This window comes from Erpetoichthys calabaricus, chromosome 4 (assembly GCF_900747795.2).
Source record: "Erpetoichthys calabaricus chromosome 4, fErpCal1.3, whole genome shotgun sequence".
NCBI classification, from domain to species: domain Eukaryota; kingdom Metazoa; phylum Chordata; class Cladistia; order Polypteriformes; family Polypteridae; genus Erpetoichthys; species Erpetoichthys calabaricus.
In genome coordinates, this window is record NC_041397.2 from 180,811,466 (window position 1) to 180,830,539 (window position 19,074).

At 36.4% G+C, this 19,074-nt stretch overlaps 1 protein-coding gene across 1 annotated transcript in view; it reads right to left on the minus strand.

The window, feature by feature from the left end:
• si:ch211-269e2.1 (cohesin subunit SA-2) overlaps window positions 1-19,074 on the minus strand; it is a 176,400-nt gene that overhangs the window by 101,218 nt on the left and 56,108 nt on the right. Inside the window, 10 exon segments of the mRNA XM_051927091.1 lie at window positions 3,629-3,736; window positions 6,452-6,531; window positions 7,171-7,269; window positions 8,958-9,081; window positions 9,335-9,351; window positions 9,353-9,409; window positions 12,058-12,209; window positions 13,152-13,245; window positions 13,247-13,357; window positions 18,370-18,441. Coding sequence (XP_051783051.1) covers window positions 3,629-3,736; window positions 6,452-6,531; window positions 7,171-7,269; window positions 8,958-9,081; window positions 9,335-9,351; window positions 9,353-9,409; window positions 12,058-12,209; window positions 13,152-13,245; window positions 13,247-13,357; window positions 18,370-18,441 — 914 coding nt within the window.

The window sequence follows — 19,074 nt, forward strand, 5'->3', positions numbered from 1 at the left end:
ATGATTCCCTGAAATGGGGGTACATGTAGAAAAATGTTGTCATTTCTACCTGGTGAGACTGAAATGTATGCAAATACTGTTAAATGAAAGTCTGCAATTTGCACTTTAATCATGCCTAAATTGTTTGAGTAGTAATTTTAAACTGTGGAACAGATAGGAAAATCAAGGAAAATGTGTCTTTGTCCAAAAAATTAAGGGACACGAATGAAAGAATAAAAGAAGCCCATCCATCACTTCTTTTTACACCCATTATTCCAGTTAAGAGGTGTGGTAGGACTGCATCTGTGCATTGCCCTCATTTTATTTTTGGTACTTTTTTCCTGCAGTCCTTCTGCCCTAACCTGTAAATTATTTTTGATCAAGTTCTAAACCAACAGAAGCAGTACCTAATGCACCAATAATACTCTCTGGTAATCATTTATACAACATTCATAAGTATATATAAGCACACATACTGTAAACAGCTACAGTAAAACAGAAATCCACAAAAACTATTTAAAGCAAAGTAGCAACTACATTATTGAGTATTTACTCTATTAATCGCCATAAATACTAATCATATTAAACACTGCCTATCAGCTCCTCAAAATGAATTAGTTGTTAACTATAATGTTATTTATGAAACAAAATCTATATATTATACCACCATATCCTCACAAAGACCCTGCAGTTGATCAGAGTACTTCATTTCACCTGTAATAATAGTTATACACCGTATAATGTATTGTTTTAGAACTGTAGCACTGTGCTGCTCTTTCACTTTAGTCCCCATCTTGATCAGTCTGTATGAAGTTCGTAGTTTCCAAAGGAGTTTCTTCTATATATTCTGGTGTCTTTCTAAAGAACTGCATTTTGGGTTAACTTGCAATTATAAATTGCCTCAATGTGATTGAGGGTCGGTGTGGGCCGGAGTATGACCAGTAACGGACTGATGTCACTGAGGTTTAGGCATTATCCTGCTGATGGTATTAGGTCCAGAATGAAGAGACATAATGTAATGGGATGACAAAGGCAGGATAGCCACATATTGCACAAGACAATATGGTTCTTTTATACAGGGCAATTCACATTAGTGACTGTGAGTTCCTCCAAGGTCATGTTAGATAAACAAAATAAAACAAAACAGGAAGCTGTAATCACTTCACTTAAGAGAGTGTTTCAAAAGATGATGTGAGGTAGAACTCACAGACTGCCAAGGAGACAGCAGAAAAGTGGAAAGAATCAACATGTGCAAATGGAAAAATGTAACCCTGCTGCCCATTACATAAGGCACACATCTACTAGTTTGCAGTAATGCATGGTTAATGAATTGTAGCAGGATGGCGGAGTGGTCAGCACTGTAGCCTAATAACTCTAGAGCCTCGCAGTGAAATGTCACCAGGGGCCTGTGAATGCTGTCCATATTTTGTGATGGACGAGTGCTAGATCCAGAGTTTATTTATGCATTGAGCTTCATGTTAATGAGATAAGCCACAGCTCTTCACACTATACTAGACTAAGTGGGTTTAAAAAATGAATTAATACCGAAAAGGAGATTCTAACACAGCAATTTAAGGGAAAATACTTTAAATTCATGCTCACTTAAAAAAACCCATGCTCTACAATTATACTGTAGCAGTACTGTTCAAGGGCAGCATGGTAGCGAAGTGGTAGCGCTGCTGCCTCACAGTAAGGAGACCTGGGTTTGTCTCCCGGGTCCTCCCTGCATGGAGTTTGAATGTTCTCCCCGTGTCTGCGTGGGTTTCCTCCGGGAGCTCCGGTTTCCTATCACAGCCCAAAGACATGCTGGTTAGGTCCATTGGCGATCCTAAATTGTCTCTAGTGTGTGCTTGATGTGTGGGTGTGTGTGTGTGTCCTGCACTGGGCTGGCGCCCTGCCCGGGATTTGTTCCTGCCTTGCGCCCTGTGTTGGCTGGGATTGGCTCCAGCAGACCCCCGTGACCCTGTGTTAGGATATAGCGGGTTGGAAAATGACTGACTGACAGTACTGTTCAAAAATGATTGATATGAAAGAGTGGGTATTGTTATTAAAATAAGATTAAAATCAAAACTTAGAAAAAAGAGCATTATCTTGTGGATTGTAGTCCTTTTCTGCAATCTGATCTAGTGTGTAATTAAGATTAAATGTAAGAGTCACTTAATTTATTTTAATTTTTATGACTGAGGATAAATCTTAAACTGAAGAAAATGTATTTTTTATTTAACCAATAAAACATATTTAGAAGTATTATGACTTATTATTATAGTATAACCAGGTACTCTGATTTCCCCTACATCCCAAGTTAGATGCTGCTTTAAGTGGATTTTGAACTGTCATGGACTGACAACTCATGCAGGTTCGGTTCTTGCCTAACACTGAATGTTGCCAGGACAGATTTCAACACTGGCACTGAACTGAATTAAGCAAATTTCATAATGGATGCAATAATGACTAGATTATCAGATCAGCCCCTGCCGCTTCTCTAAATGTTTTTTATATTATTCCATAAGCTTCCAAATGAGATCCAAGAATAATGCTTTAATTGATCAGTATGCGTAGCTAAAGTTGTCAGATGGCCTGAAGTGTTTTAATTTTCATACAACTTTCTAAAATTTTTACATTTTCTTTTAACAAATACATTTTTCTATATATTGTGTCTGACAGATTTTGACCCTGAGCACAAAAACTCCAGTTCATCACTAATAAGTCCATGAGTTTATCACTAATAGTGTATTTGGAGACTGGTGTCATCATGGGCACACACTGACAGTACAATTGTGCTGTAATGCCTTTTCTGAAGTTGTCTCTTCCTCAACAAAAGGGAATATTGTCATGTTGAGATGAGCTCTTACTTAAAATCATTATCTTGGAATTATGTGTGTGATGGAGGTTTAGCCAAACACTACAGTAATGGTTCATGTCAAGAGAATGTTAGAAAAAAGACTGTGGTCACCCAGGTCACCACCAACAAAGACAAACAACTGCAAAATGAGAATTGCAATTCTAAATAAAAATGTAAAACACACAGCATGATATTATATCCCCATAAGGTGTGCTGCACAGACATATCGATTGTACTTTAGCGGAAATCGCAAAAAAAATCAAAGGCAAGCTTAGAGCATACATTAAGATACTGGGACTGGTTTAAAATACTCTGACATAATAAAATTTCAAAATCCAGATAACCTTGATGAGGACTATTCATCTCCAGTGTGTCAACTGCATACAGTATAGCTACTGCTCCTCAAACACCCATAGCATCTACTGTATTAATGATCTTAAAACTGAATATTTTTGAGAAAAAAAGTGGCAGCCAATTCCAATTCTAAGCAGCACCCTTTGTAAGGCAGGATCCAATCCCAGATAAGGCACCAATTGCTAATTAAACCTAATATTGCACGTCTTCAGGATGTGGGCAAAATTCAGAACATATAAGTTAAGAAACACAGGCAAGAAAAATGTGCAAACACCATACAGATGATGAAAAGGTCTGGTATTTGAACCCAGAATTGTAGAGATGTTAGACAGCAAGGATAAACACTAAACTTAACATGCAGCACTGTTGGAAAATACACAAAAGAGAGTTATAAGAGAATAAGCCAGATGATCGATCCCATATATTATTTCTGCATGTACTACTGTTACTTACTTTCCATATAAAAACTCTCCGGCAGCTGCTGCTAAAGGTCTATGTGATGAATAAACAAACAAGCACAAGTTTTTACAATCTTCAGTAGTCAAAACATCATCACAATTCCTGAAAAGGAGAAAAAAAAAACCAACAACAAATAAACTAAACAAATATTAAACCTTCTTTTAAATATACCATAAAATGTGAAAAAGAATATAGCTAAAGAAAGCATGGCACCAATTGGTATTGAAATATATCTACATGAATATTTACTGGATATTTTTATTTATAATCGCACACTAGATAATTAGAATATAGTATGGATAGAAATTAGAATGTATAATATAATTAAGAACTTCTTTTAATTAAGTACTTGTTTTAATATGTGACTCTGCACCTTATAAGACATCATAAATTTTAAAGTGTATTATAATCTCACCAATATGGTTAAAGCACCATTAACAACTGAATTGCACTGAGTCTTAGATAGTTAAAACATTAGAATACACTGATATGGTACGATTCAACCAATAAATTGACACCCTGAAAGCTAATGCCAAAGACTGGGTGAAGTATTACCAATAAGGGGGATGGTTGAAAAGGTCAGAAGACAAAGATGGAAATTAGCATAATGAATAATGAACACTGGGCATGGATGGGCATAACCTAATGAGGAGTAGACTTGACTGAAGGATAATTAAACAAAGATGACAAACTGACAATAGGTTTTGCTCATTAGCATAAGCAGGAGTGTCAAAGTATCTTATCTGTGTTAAGCTATGTATAAAAATGTCTCTTGAGGCCAAGAATAGCTGTTCACTAAGCAGACCGAGCACGGCTGTTACAATCTTTTAATAAAAGTCTAAAACTGGAACCAGAAGACTTTTGAACTCTGCACTACTTCCTGACTTTAGATATTATTGGTTTGGGATTTTATTCTATGACTCAGGCTGCCACTGTCATTTTATTTTAATGCTTTTGACAGGTTGTTTCAATCACTTATTTTGCTCATTCTAATGTAGGATTGAGTAGCCAATAAACCTCTTGACCTTGTGTGTGTCTGCATGGTTTTATAATGAGCTTCAGCCATGACACGTTGTGTTTGGAGGAGCACACAAATTGTGTTAAAAAGCAGGTGTACCTGTGTACCTAATAAAGTGACCATTGAGAGAGTGGGTATATATGCAGTAAATATGTATTGACTCTGTGTATGCTTATGTACTGTATATACAGTATATATACTGTAATTAAATTCAAGAAGCAGCTTTATGAAAGAGATTTGGAAGCCAGCCTTTGCACTCATAAAAACTTTCCTGCTCATATGATTTCTGTAAAGTGGTCGGTCTTCCAGGATAAGATGCTTAAAGATTTGGAAGACTGCACCAGAACATGCATCATTGGTAGAAGCTGCTCCACAAAAGAATCTGTCACTCTATATGATAATATCCCATCTGCTATAAGGTAAAATGTGCACTGGCTAAGATGTTCAATTATTGGATCATTACATTCTTGGCAACCTGTAAATGTAAAAAAAAAATGCACAAAATAAACTAAAAAAAAACTGATCACAAAAATAAGACAGATTGAACAGCTCAAAATGTGTTATAGTCAAGTCAAGTTGGGGAGCATGCACTGGTACAGTGCGTTGCTGCACCCACTACACGATGAAACAACTAGGGATCCCAGTTTGCAACCCCCCCAGGCAGACACACGGTCCAGTCCCATCCACCGGAAATTACCCTCTATCTGCTGCAGCCAGGTGTTACGTGGGCAACCCCTTGGCCTTGTCCAGCCACTCGGGTCCCCAGCAATGAGGATCTTATGAGCCGGATCACCCTCGGGGAAACGCGCTACGTGGCCGTACTGCCATAACAGACGCTCCCTTACAATGCAGGTAATGTGCCTCATTCGGGACTCCATGAACAACCGCTCATTCGACACAAAGTCAAACCAACGGTACCCAAGGATTTTCCGGAGAGACACAGTACCAAAGGAGTCCAGTCTTCGTCTTAGGTCACTGGATAGTATCTATGTCTCGCTACCATATAGCAATACAGGAAGCACTAGGACTCTAAAGACTTGGACCTTCGTCCTTTTGCATAGATATCAGGAGCGCCACACACCCCTTTCCAGCAACCTCATGACCCCCCATGCTCTCCCCATCCATCTACTGACTTCATAGGAAAGTCACCAGAGACATGAATGTCACTGCCAAGGTAAGTAAACCTCTCGACAAGGTCAACACTCTATCCGCAGACAGACACACTGCTGATAGCTGTGCCAAAAATAACTAAAAAAAACTGATCACAAAAATAAGACAGATTGAACAGCTCAAAATTAAAATTAGAAAAAAGTAAATGAAAAATTCACCATACTATTTTTTTGCAGTTATTTTGGTGATGTCTGATTGTTGGCATTCTGTATACTTATGTTCTTGGGCACCTCCACTTTGTGATTTTGTTTGTATGGATGCCTCTATTTTGTGGATCTGTTCACTCATCATGTTACTCACATGATAGTTATATTAAATATGATTTAGTTGCAAGTTTTTTCACTCTTAGTTTGTTAGTTTAATCCGTAATTTTTATGAGTATCCATAAGCCAAGACTGGAATTTAAATAAAGACAATTAAGCTGCAATGATGCTATAAACAATTGTTCCTACATTCTCCATTGTCAATTTTAGAATAACAATTCTTTCTGCCTCTCTTTGTCAATTACAAATATTATTATCATTATTGCTGACAAAGCTTTTCACAGATCCCTGTTACTATGTCATCATACATCATTTTGAAAACACAAATTCTGATACTTCAGTCCTGGGACACACCATTTCACTTACTGTGATATAAGAACCAGCAATTTCATTGTATGTACTGCAACTTCAGGGTCTTTGTCAGAGGCCATAGAGATAATGCGTTCCTGGGAGAAAATAGTCAAACAAATTTAAAACAAAGTTTCAGTTCAAGAAAAGGACTGATAATCTCATCAACAGATAAATCTATTTAATATTTGAAAACATTATAATGAAATATGTTTCGCAATTGTATATTATAATGTTCAGATCAATTCTCTCTAAATTCTTAGAAGCCCATGTTTTACAAGTCTGAGGCTTGTGGTGCCTTAGGCAAATCTCAGGGTGTATAAGACTCTCCACTAATTACTGCGAAAATAACGGAACAATTCTGTGAGCTTAATAACTGTGAAATCAGTTTTTACTGTGCAACACATTTCTTGTTTGCATTCTTGGCATTGTGTTTTCCCTTTTCATTTTAGATAGATAGATAGATAGATAGATAGATAGATAGATAGATAGATAGATAGATAGATAGATAGATAGATAGATAGATAATCTCTTTTTCTGTCCCATGTGGGATGGATAAATAAATAAATAACTATTTTCATTTTAGACTTGAATTTTCAGTCCAGAAGCAGATAGCTAACTTCAAAATCTTCCTTTTTTGATTTTCAGAAATGTTCAAAAAAAGCAACATGCATACACCAGAACATTATTAATGAAACAAAACTCAATTACTAAAATGACTGGTTTCTTAAGCTTACCTTGAAACGGCTTGTAAATAGGTCCAATTTAGAAATAAGACGCTTATCACTATAAATTCCATGCAACCCTTGAATACATTTCAAGCGAACCTCTGGTTGCTAGGAAAGAAAAACAAAATACAGTGTATTTCTATGAAACTTAATAGAAAGAACTGATAAATACAAAACATGAAAGATTAAAAATTACTTTATCATATAAATTAAGTTCTTTCATCATCATTATCAGTTTAATGCCTATTTTACAGATTTACCCAGGTTGTCTGGTAGCACCCAAATCTTTTGTGTCCATTTTCCTTAACCATCATCTCTTTATAACTTTCAAAAGAAATATGGACTTTTGAATTTATTATTAATAAATTACCCTAATCTGCAACATTCAGCCTCTGTATTTCTTTGTTATCCTCACCTAAATTTGTCTTTTAATATTTAGCACCATCTATATTTACACCTTAAGAGTTTCAAGTAGGATGGACAGTCTAAAGAGCATTAATAATGAATGACATGAAAAATGAATAATGAAGGACATTAAATGTAGAGTGTATTTTCTCATTTTTATGATTTACAGTAAAAATGCCAAGGTAGTAGTAGTAGTGCTGTCACATGTACAAAGGTAAATGAAATGTTTAATTTATAACAAAAGAACTACACACATTGATTTATAAACCAGAATTTGTGATGTGGTTAGTATCAGTGAGCATAACTGGAAAAACAGAGTAAGACTCCCTGTTAACTTTACATGCTGTATTTATAAACTATTTGGTCAATTAATTTTTAGAAATGCACTTTCCTGAATCATCCCCGAGTGTTTACTTGAAGCATTTCCAATGCACAGAAACAGCAAAACATTCATCCATCCATTTTTCTTATCTACATAATCCAGTACAGGGATACAGAAACCTTGTAAGTGGTTATCCGAGACATTTTCATTCACGTATGTTACATGGTGAAAAACAAAACTTTGAAACACAAGACTATATATAAAGTATGTAAAGCAGAAGAAAGCTATATGTATGCACAAAGCTATTTGCATTTTGTTATATTCAAAATTAGGGAAACTATAATGAGAAATCAATTAAAAAAACTTTAGATGAAAACAGCTAAGTAGATAACAGCAGGCTCATGTTTACGGTGGGAAGACCTGCTAAACCAACTCCTTTTAAGTTTTTTTCAGTGGACAACTGGAGTCACAGTTAAATGCAATGCATTCAACATAATGTATTGTACTTCAGACCCAGCCAGTACTTGAATGGTAGACACTATGTTGTTAAAATGGTACCATCCTTTGGATGAAACATAAAACTGAGGTCCTGACTGTCTGTGGTCATAAAAGACCCCTGGTCATCCTTCATAAAAAGTAGGGTGTATCCCAATGTTCAGGCTAAATTGTCCATCACGCCCTCGTCCATTCTTGCTAACATTTTTTCAACCCTTAACCACCTAATAACTGATGTGTGGTGAACATAGGCATAAAATGGCTACAGTCGCATCATCCACATGGATGCTGCACATAAGTGGTGGTTTAATTGTTTCCTGACTCACTACATAAAGTGCTTTGAGTAGTAAGAAAAAAGATATATAAGCGTAAAGAATTAAAGTCAAAGATGACTCCAAAATTGGAAGGAGATTAAATATTTTGGAATCAGAAAATACAATTCACAGTCTATGCTGCCTGTTCAACTTCTCAGCTAAGGTGAGTCCTACACAGTGTAAGAATAAAAATAATCAGTTTTAATATAAATACTAAAATGAGACTAAAAAGAGAAAAAAAGCTACTTTGTTGTTCAAACCTTATCATGTAACATCCACCCAACATATTTTAAGTAGCTGTCATTTAAAAACATATTGCTATGCAGCTTCATCCAGATTCCAATTTCTTCCATACAGCATGCTCTGATCTCAGGAATGATATCCCTAAAAAATAAAAGGATAATAAAATATATATATATGTGTGTGTGTATATATATATACATACACACACACACACATATATATATATATATATATATATATATATATATATATCATACACATATACTGTATACACTATATATACATACATATACAGTATACACATACATACATACACATACACATATACATACATACTGTACATACATACATATATACTGTACATACATACATACATACATAATCAGCATCTTACCGGTATCTCTTGAGAAAAAACTCCCCTGAAGATAGCATTCATCATATTTTCTACTTCATGCTGCTTGTTTTGTAGCTGCAAAATGTAATAACAAGTGTGAACACACAATATTCTATAAACAGAAAAAGTTTTGGTATTAACTTAATGCAAATGATATTGTTTCATGAAACAGTAAAGGGAAAATTCTGCAAAATATTACCTCCCTTAAAGTCTTATTATGGTAAGAAAAAGTTTTGTGTAAGATTGTAAGAGCTCATTAAGAACTCTTGGGTCTGAAACAAATTTGTGACTCACTTTTCTGACGTCCTAACACAGCAACAGAGTGTCTTGAACTGACATCAGAACACAATGAAAGTTAGCATTTTTTAAGACTTTAATGAATGGCACACTTTATCATTTTTACTTGGCTGTTCCACTATGTACTTAAAAAAGAAAGGGAACCCAGAAGCCATTCTTAAACAACTATGTAGGTGTACTGAAGTGATCAATAGTTTTCCAGCAGTCCCTTCATTCTGGCACTTTAGCTTGTAATCCCTTGTCATCATCTAACAATGCCCATGTGGAATGAAGGAGCTTTAGCCTGGACTAACACCAACAAACTTGTGAATGTGGGTAGATGAAGTAAACACCTGGGCTATAATTCTACTCTGGTCATTGTCAGTCTGGAGTAATATATTATCCTTTTGTATGTATAGGCTATTTTATGTTTATGTGGTGTTTGCTTTTAAATCACAAAAACATTTAGGTTATGCTGACTGGAGACAATAAATTGGATGGGTATGGACAGTGGACAAACACAGATGTTTGCATATATATGAATAACCACTATGCAGAGAATTCTGAACTTTTCAGAAATATTGTATGAGTTGCCTACCATCTTTGCAGTCCTGCTGGGAAACTTAAAAGCACAGAAAATAATTATTGGACATTTGTGCTAATTATTGATTCTCCCTTTCAAATGTTTAAACATAAAGGTGTATATAAAGTGTTTTTTGTTCTTAACAACTTTGAGCCTAAGGTCAGTAATGGACTTTGTCATTTGCTCAACTCATCTGAAGCAGGTCTAAACCTTTAAAATGCACCACGCTCTTAAATGACCAAAAGCTGATGGTGAGTTTATTATGATGAGCAGAACATCTGGGATGCCCAAAAAGGAAGTGAAGGTATGCTTAGCAGAGCTAGTAGATGTGTCTTTTCAGCTCTCACTTTAAGAACAGCTTTATTTGCATCTCAGGGGTGTTAGATAAATGGTGAATGAAATGAAATCTGCTTCCACTACTCAGAAATGTCCAAGAATTCAGTAATGGAGAAAGCTGAGTGCATACAGTGGTTGGTTTTTGACATGGCCTAGAACCACACTGACAAACACCAGTGGTGAGGGAATTTTTCATGTTCAAGAAATGTTAAACTCCATACAATGTTAACAAGATGAAACCCATCCTTATCTGACTAAGAAATATCAATATGCCAAGAAAGCAGAGCAGTGGCCAGTGCATGGAAGGAGCTTTATGAGATCACGGAAACTAATTTTCAGAAAACCTCAAAGAGATTCTGGTGAACTATTTGACAACCCAGGAAAAATAAGCAAGACGTCGACCAGGTTGTTTTCATCAAGGACAGAGAAATGTTGGACTCTCCGAAGAGCTTAAGGGAGAAGAATTGTTGGATATGCACCCCTCATCGGAGGCAGTGCTAGAAGCACTGGTTGAGGTTGTGTCCATTTCTCTAGACAAGGTCCCCCCAGTTAATACTGACAAGTTCACAAATGTGAATGAGTGCCAGACAGAATGCTGAAAGCACTGTATGCTGCGGGAATGTCTTGGTTAACCCACCTCTTCAACGTGATAGTATCTTGGCATGGACAGGCAGGAGTGGTGGTCCTAATTTCTAAAAGGGGGGATAAGTGGATGTTTGAGTTGTTATGGGATAAAACTCCTCAGACATGATGGCAAACTGGAACCAAGACTCCATCCATTAGCTACAATATATGTATAATCCAGGAGAAAGAATGTGGATTCAACCCTGGCAAAGAAACTCCTTGTCCTTGCACCAAGAGTTTATGGGAGGTTGCTAGCCTTGTTTATATGTACATTGCAGACCTTGATAAAGCTTATGATGAGATGTTTGTTTGCATCTTGTAGAGGTTATTATAAGACTTTGAGGGTCTGGGACCACTGCTGTCTACCATTCAGTGAGTACCTTTGTGAAGAGAAATTTATGTTCAAAAACAACTGTTAATTATGAGTATAGGACTCTGCTAAAGGTATATTTTGTTTTGTGTGACTTTAATGGATACACATCAGACTTGAAAAGTGTCCTATTTCATGGCCTAAATGTTGCATCTTCTAAGAACTTTTCCAGTAAAGTAGTTTTCATTTAGTAGTTTGAGTTTTATGTGTATTCTAATGTTCTAACATATACCTCTATATATTTCTTAAATTTCAGCACAAACATAAAAGGTGTGATGAATAAAGCCTACTAAAGATAACAAAACACAGTAAGTTTCAACTACTATAATTACTTAGGATCCTATCAAAAAAAGCCATCAGAAATCAATGTTTATGTGCTATTGTACTGGGGTAAAAAAGAAACACCTTAAATGGAGACTTACAACATTCAAACAATATTAGATGCATGGATTTAGGAAAGCCAGTGGCAACTTGTCAAGGAAAGTAAAAAATGTCAATGTCCCAGATTCCTCATCAGATCCACCTTTCACTTGCCTCTTTTGTCTTCTCTTCCAGCTGCTCCAGTCTGAGGCGTGTTCTTTCAGATGACACTTTGTTCTTCTCCACCTTGAATAGCCTTTCTGTGTTGTCTGCACTCACACTCAGGTTCTGTGTCACACTTACTAAGGCGGTCAACAGCTTTAGTGCTGAAAGGAAAGTTTCTTAATTAACATAAGAGATTTTTAAGTCTTTAATTTAAAAATGGATCAATTTTTACATTCTTAGTGGAGTGAGATCATTTGTTGAGCTGCCTAAAATAACTACATAGATCTCTGAATTTTATTATTTTTAGATTTGCTGCTTCTTCCTGTTGTGACGCCCTTCAAGCTACGGCCATCTATTTTAAAAAGTGATCAGAGAACACATTCCAAAACTTAAGAAGATAACAATGTTCAAAAAATAAAACACAAACCAGGTATTAATTTCGGTAAAGCAAAAGAGTGTGCTGTACTTCAGCAATACATTTAGAGATGTTATTTTGAAGTGGAGACTCAAAACTTGAGAAAGGTGCCCTGTTATGGTGTGTGATTTATGATGCACAATAACACTTTAGTGACAAACCATAGCTTAACCGTATCCTTAAAAACATTCAAAAAAGTAGCCTATTTAGCAAAAGCCTTTTCTCTTTGAAGACAGAAGCTGTGGATATAATTTTTTGGCTTTTGTAAAATATTCATACATTTTATTTGGTTGGGTACTCTATATAAATGATTAATTATTTTTAAAATTCTGGTGTGACTATGTGCACTTGTCACATGATACAAAATATATATTTTATTTTTTACTGAATACTACTGAATCTGTATTAGCTAATCCAACTGCATACTCAGTAGCCTTCAAAGCAGTATGTTGTAAAATTGCGATCAATAAACTGGCTCCATTTGATGCAGTACTACACTTCCTCCAGACTCACTGCAGATTCCAAGTTCATTTTTAGCTGTAAAGGACATGACTAAATAGAAAAACAAACTGGAGCTGGATATTTTGGCCTATATCTATGGATCTGTACAGTACTCAATACATGTTGAATTTCCTATAACAATATACTTACAAGTAAACAAATTCACTTGTCTTCAGCCTGATCTTACCTGCCATAGTGCAAGTATGTCTGAATGCCCTGACATGGGAGTCAGACAGTTCGGTCAACAGGGAGATTACTGTGTCCATGAGGTAGCTGTCACTAGATTATGCTGTACTGGCATTGACGAACGAGCACCACAATAAACTCACAGAAGTTGCACTTAAACTTCTTCCAATATGGTCCCGGCATAGAAAGTGGGTAATCACTGCTGGCCTGTAACATAGAAGGTAAAGTAAAAATGAAGCTTGGTGAACTAATTATTGTTGCATCAGTACAGTCCAGTTAGGTCACTGGAAAGCTACGAAACTTCATGTGAGTAGGTAAATGGAGTTCAGTTCCTTGTATACATCAAACATGAAGGATTGACTGCTACCTCAGTACTCTTCGTTGGTGTTAAACCCAAGCATGACTCGGGCTCAGAATTATAATACACCAGTAATGGCGCACTGCACGATAATGTGCAGTGAATACACTTGACTTGAGCATTCCTAGTTTTCTTCCTCTTTCTATGCACATTTAGCATTCATTTGCTCAGAGGTTGATGCACTTGCTGATTCCTTAGCAGCTCTTCTTTTCTCCACCCTAGCAGCCCGCTTCTTCTCTTCTTCCGTCAGCATCCTTTTACGTTAAAACTGATTAACTCAGTGTTGTGTTGCAGTTACTTAGTACGTTTTCTTAATTTTTCATTTAAGCTGGCACTTAAGTCTTCAATCTGCCTCAAGAATTATTTAAGATATGAAGAGGGTAGAGGAAGTGATGGTGAAGGTGGTAGGGATGAGAACCGCGCCCATACACATGAGCCGCACAGCCGCCCTGCTGGCCGATGCTGAGAGTTGATTCTCCAATAAAATAAAATTAAAAAAAGAGGAATAACCTTGGAGGTCAATCATCACCCTGAAAGTGTATAGTAGACATCAAGTTGTATATGTGTACCAAATTTCAGGTCAATAGGTCAAACTGTTTGCGAGCTACAGGTGATTTAAAATCCTGGACAGACAAACGAACGGCCACGGTAGTGTACTATATATAAAGATTCAAACCCAGGCAGTATTCTGCTGCCATCTAGTGGCTGAGAAGCATAAGCTGCATAAAATCATGAATAATTCTATGCATTCTGCTACTTTATGGTAACTTTATGGTAATTCATGAAATATTCATAAGTGGGGCAGAGCCTTCAACCAAAACACAAAGGCAAACAAAAAGTCATAAAGCCAGTTTTAGAACAAACTGAAAGACTGAAAGCCATTGCACAAATTGAGCAATAATGATGATGATATGAATTGGTCATCAGATGTTGACACAGACAATGAAACTAAAACATGCTTGGTAGATTATGACCTGAAGTTTCAGTGATGTTTGTGTTTGTTGCTGGATTCATACTACTGCCGACAATCCTACAACCTCCTTGTTGCAATCTTTGGGATGTGCATCAGACAATTGGCAGGGCCACCATCCACCTCTTTATAAGCTTACTCATCCATCAGCTGCACTGAGTCAGCTCATGTCTCTACCTGCACTGTCTCAACTTCACTTGCCATTTTTTTTTTTTTTTTTTTTTTATAAAATCAGCTCCTCGACACCCCCGGTGTGACAGCAATCATCAAAAATATGCTACAGTTGTATGCTACTGATCATGATGCAAGTATTGACGAAAGTCACATGGGTTACAAGGGAAGGCTGTCCTGGACATAGTTCATAGCGTCTAAATGGGCACAACCTGGTATCAAGTTCTACATGTTCCAATTAAGTCTGGATACATCTGCAACTCAATACTTTACAATGATGTAGAGACCAAGTAGGGTATCAAGTAGTGTCAATGTGGCATCACTACACCATCTGTGCAGTCATTGGCAGACCATTTGCTTGACCATGGTTACTCTATAACGACGGACAGTTTCTGTACCTCACCTGAACTGATTGAGATTTACTTCAAAGGAAAACCGATGCATATGATACTGTATACCAAACTGCCACAATATGCCTGGTGACTCCTGTATCATGAATATGTCAAGCAACATGGTGCCGCAGCTGTGTGGTAAAAGGCAACATGATTGTGATCAAGTGGAGGACAAGAAAGACATTTGCTTCCTAAGGACTGTTCACAATGCACCAACAGTCAATGTTCATGTGAGGGGAAATGTGGAAGTCACTATGTGCTGGGTTAGGCTACAATAACACAATGGGTGATGTCAATTGTGTGGGTCAGGCACAGACATTCTATCCTGTCATACAAAATCAACAGAAAAATATATTACAAAAAAAATTTTGACATCTGATCAAACATTGCTTGTGTGTGTTGGTGACCGTTTCAAAACATATCACACAAAGCATGTATACTAAATCTACAGTAGATCAGTGGACACTAGACTTACTTTTCCTACTATGATTATGTTGACATTCTAGTATATTCTGTAAGTTTCTGTTACACATAATACCTTTTTTCATTGTTGAAAAAATTTCAACAACTTTGGCTTGTTTTTCCAAAGGTAAACATAAGGCTAAGGAAGGTGCAGGACACAAAAAATAATAAATTAGAACATGTGGGTACGCTGCAGCATAGGGGGTGTTTGAGGGACTGTGCAGGCACTGTAGATTTCTACTCAATGGACTGAGTTTAGTATGTCAGTTCTAGAAACCTTTGAATCCATTTCAGGGTTATGGGGGCCATATCTCCCCAGCAACAGTAAAAATTGAAAGCAAATCTGGACTGGACTCTAGGGTAATACAGGGACCACCCTCACTCACACATACACCCAAACACATAAACATGCACACACACACCATATTCACACAACATAACCTATATCTATATATCTATCTATATATCTATTTATCTGTATCTATCTATCTAACCATCTATTATATTATATATATATATATATATATATATATAATATATATATATATATATATATATATATATATATATATAATATATATATATATATATATATAAGCGGCTTCCTGTCACATGTAGATAGTAAACAGAGACTCTGACGTCACATTCCAACTTTTAGCACACTGCGCCCCCCGACTTTTTGCTGGTACTGCAACTCGCGCATGCGTCGCGTTAATTTCTGAGGACCTGCTCAAAGGACGCATCAAATGAACGCTCAGAACGCGTGGCGGCCATGATGCGGGCGCGTACGCGTTCTGAGCGTGAAGTATAAATGAGCCCTTAGAGTTTTGACTGCAATATTATATCTATATTACATTGAGGGGAAAGGAGGGAGGGTGGCACGACAGGTCTGCTATGGAGTTTCATACATGCAATTCTAAATATACTGTGAGGATGTTTGTTTTGGAGGAGCAATGCTTTATTTTCAGGTGGGTAGCCTGTTAAAACTGTGACATTCTGATACTATTCAGTTATTTATTGGGACGCATAGTGTAAAATCGGGACTGTCCTGTCGTCAAGACATCTGATCACCTTAGTAAATTATACTGACAGTGAAATACTGAATCATTATAATCTGCAGATAATGCAGCTGTAAGATACATAAACTTTAGAACATAATTTTGTGTGGTAAATGCATATACTGTATACCATGTTTGTGAAGAAATAACTTTGACTTGAAAAATATGGGGTACAGGACATCTCTGAAAAATAAATGCTAAAAAATGTTATGAATATAGCCAAGAAACTTGGTTGTATATTGAGTAGCGCCTTGCTATTAAATACATATTGTACAATAGTTTATTCATGTAATTTTTGAACAAAAAAAAAATATATGAATTTCAGCCATTTTAAAAACATGTGTACATGCCACATCAGCATTTGTTGTCCTCTGCAATATTCTATCAACCCTACGGTTTGTTGATGTTCCTATGACAAAGTTTCATATCTGCATTAAGCCAATCCCTCAACCATATGGGAAAAGCTAGAAAATGCTGCACAGTCATATGCAGTTATTTCTAGCCATTAATATTCTTAGAAAGCAACAGATATAAGTACACATGATAGTTAATAGCACCCAAAAACATAAGGGCATGTAGGTAAAGTGGGATCTCTGTCTTGTGTTGCTCCAAAACACAACAAGGATGAAAAAAACTAAATTATTGTGTTCAAGTACAAATGACAGAGTATAGGCCCATGCTTGGAGCTGTAAGAAAGGCAAGCTGAGTTGAAATAATCCTTGTACACATACCTCAGGTCACTCGAGACCTGTGACATCATGTTTGCAGTTCTCATGGGATGTGATACAGTGTGGAAGCAGCTCCCAGGTTTTCCGCATTTATTTACTAAAATGTACTACCAAAAAATATGAGCAAATACTTTAAAATGATTTCATTATGATCATTTATCAGCCTAAAATGTACAGGGTTCCTAATGACCCCAAATGTGGTCAAGTGTCAGTATTTTTACATGTACATTTTAAGCGCTGTGTTTGCAAACAGCACTCAAGCAAAATATGTAAATATGTAGTACCCACATACATATTCTTTTGCAAGCCTTGAAAAGAGTATGACGGTATTTGCGTGTTGGAGTTCTGGTCTCTTTGTGCCATACACACCGGACTTATTACCACCTTAATTCATGTCCTGGAACCTCAGGTCTGGTAACAGCAGCAGTTAACCATTCAGAATTTCCTGCTCACACCATCAACCCTCTGGAAAGGAAGCAGCAATCAAATAGCAGATAGTAGAAGATGCTGCAACCCCAGCAAATAAACTGGCCTAAGGAGAGGCCTATCTTGCTATCATAGACAATCATGGAGAATGCCCATGATTCGTTTACCCATTAATCTCAGGAGAAAGTGGAAGAGGTCTTTAAGGGCGGCCTTTATTTTAGGTCATCTGTGCACCTTCACAGCAAGTTGCTACATTTTGTGTCTTTGTGAAGGATTTCATATCATCTTCAGGGTTTCTTGTCTTATATAATTGTTTTACACTTCAAATAAGATTATTGCTCCAATCTCTGTCACTTTATGTAAAACTAAAATATGAGCACTATACTGTATAGCAAATTTTCAAAACATTTTATTTCTACTGTAAATGGCAAAAAATACATAAACAGGTAAAAATGTCGCTTCCTTCTAAAAGACATACATGCATGGATTCATCCATAATCAAAACTTATTAATCAAGTTCAGAGTCACAACTGCTGGAGCTTATCCTGGCACTATCAGGCACAAGGCTATATGGGGCAGGTGTAGGCATTTAATGCAATATACACAGATGTCAGTGAGCAGAAAAACATGCAGCCTAAAAAAAAAAGTAACTACCATATCCAGAGGCCAGGTAACCGTGAGGATCCAAGGGAAGGCCATGAACTTCTTATACTGCAAACCGGTGTTTCTGTAAAGCATTCAAGTCACAGAATTTACATTTTACATTCATAAGGAACAAAGTCATATTTGATTCTGATAGTGCTTAAAACATATTTGCAAAGAATTATAATTTTGAGAGGCAAAAAAAATGGCTCCATTTAGCATTTTCCTAGAATGCATTTAAATTTGCATGGAAAGTCTGATGTCTATAAAAAAATGAAAGATATGAATGATCTACTTTACGGATGAGACAAACAGATAAAAAATGAGTTTAAAAGTTAAGTGTTATTATAAAAACGCTGCTACTAACTCAGAACTTACACAAGTGTATAAATGTGTGATTATAGTTTCACGACAAATTACATTTTTAACTATATTTAAATCTTTTTAGGCTAATAGGTTCATTATTGTCACATGTGCAGAGTACAGTGAAATTCTTACTTGCATGTGCTAATCAACAAACATTATGTCTTGATTAGTGAGTACAACAGTATGATATAATGCAAGCACACTTGTCAAATTCATGGCAAACTGTACAAACTCTCACATCTAAGCACTGAACATAAACTGCAATGTTTAACGGGTACTCTTTACCAGATGTAGGAGCTATGCACTGCATATGTGTACAACAAAAGCTTTAATGGCAATTAAAAAGCACTA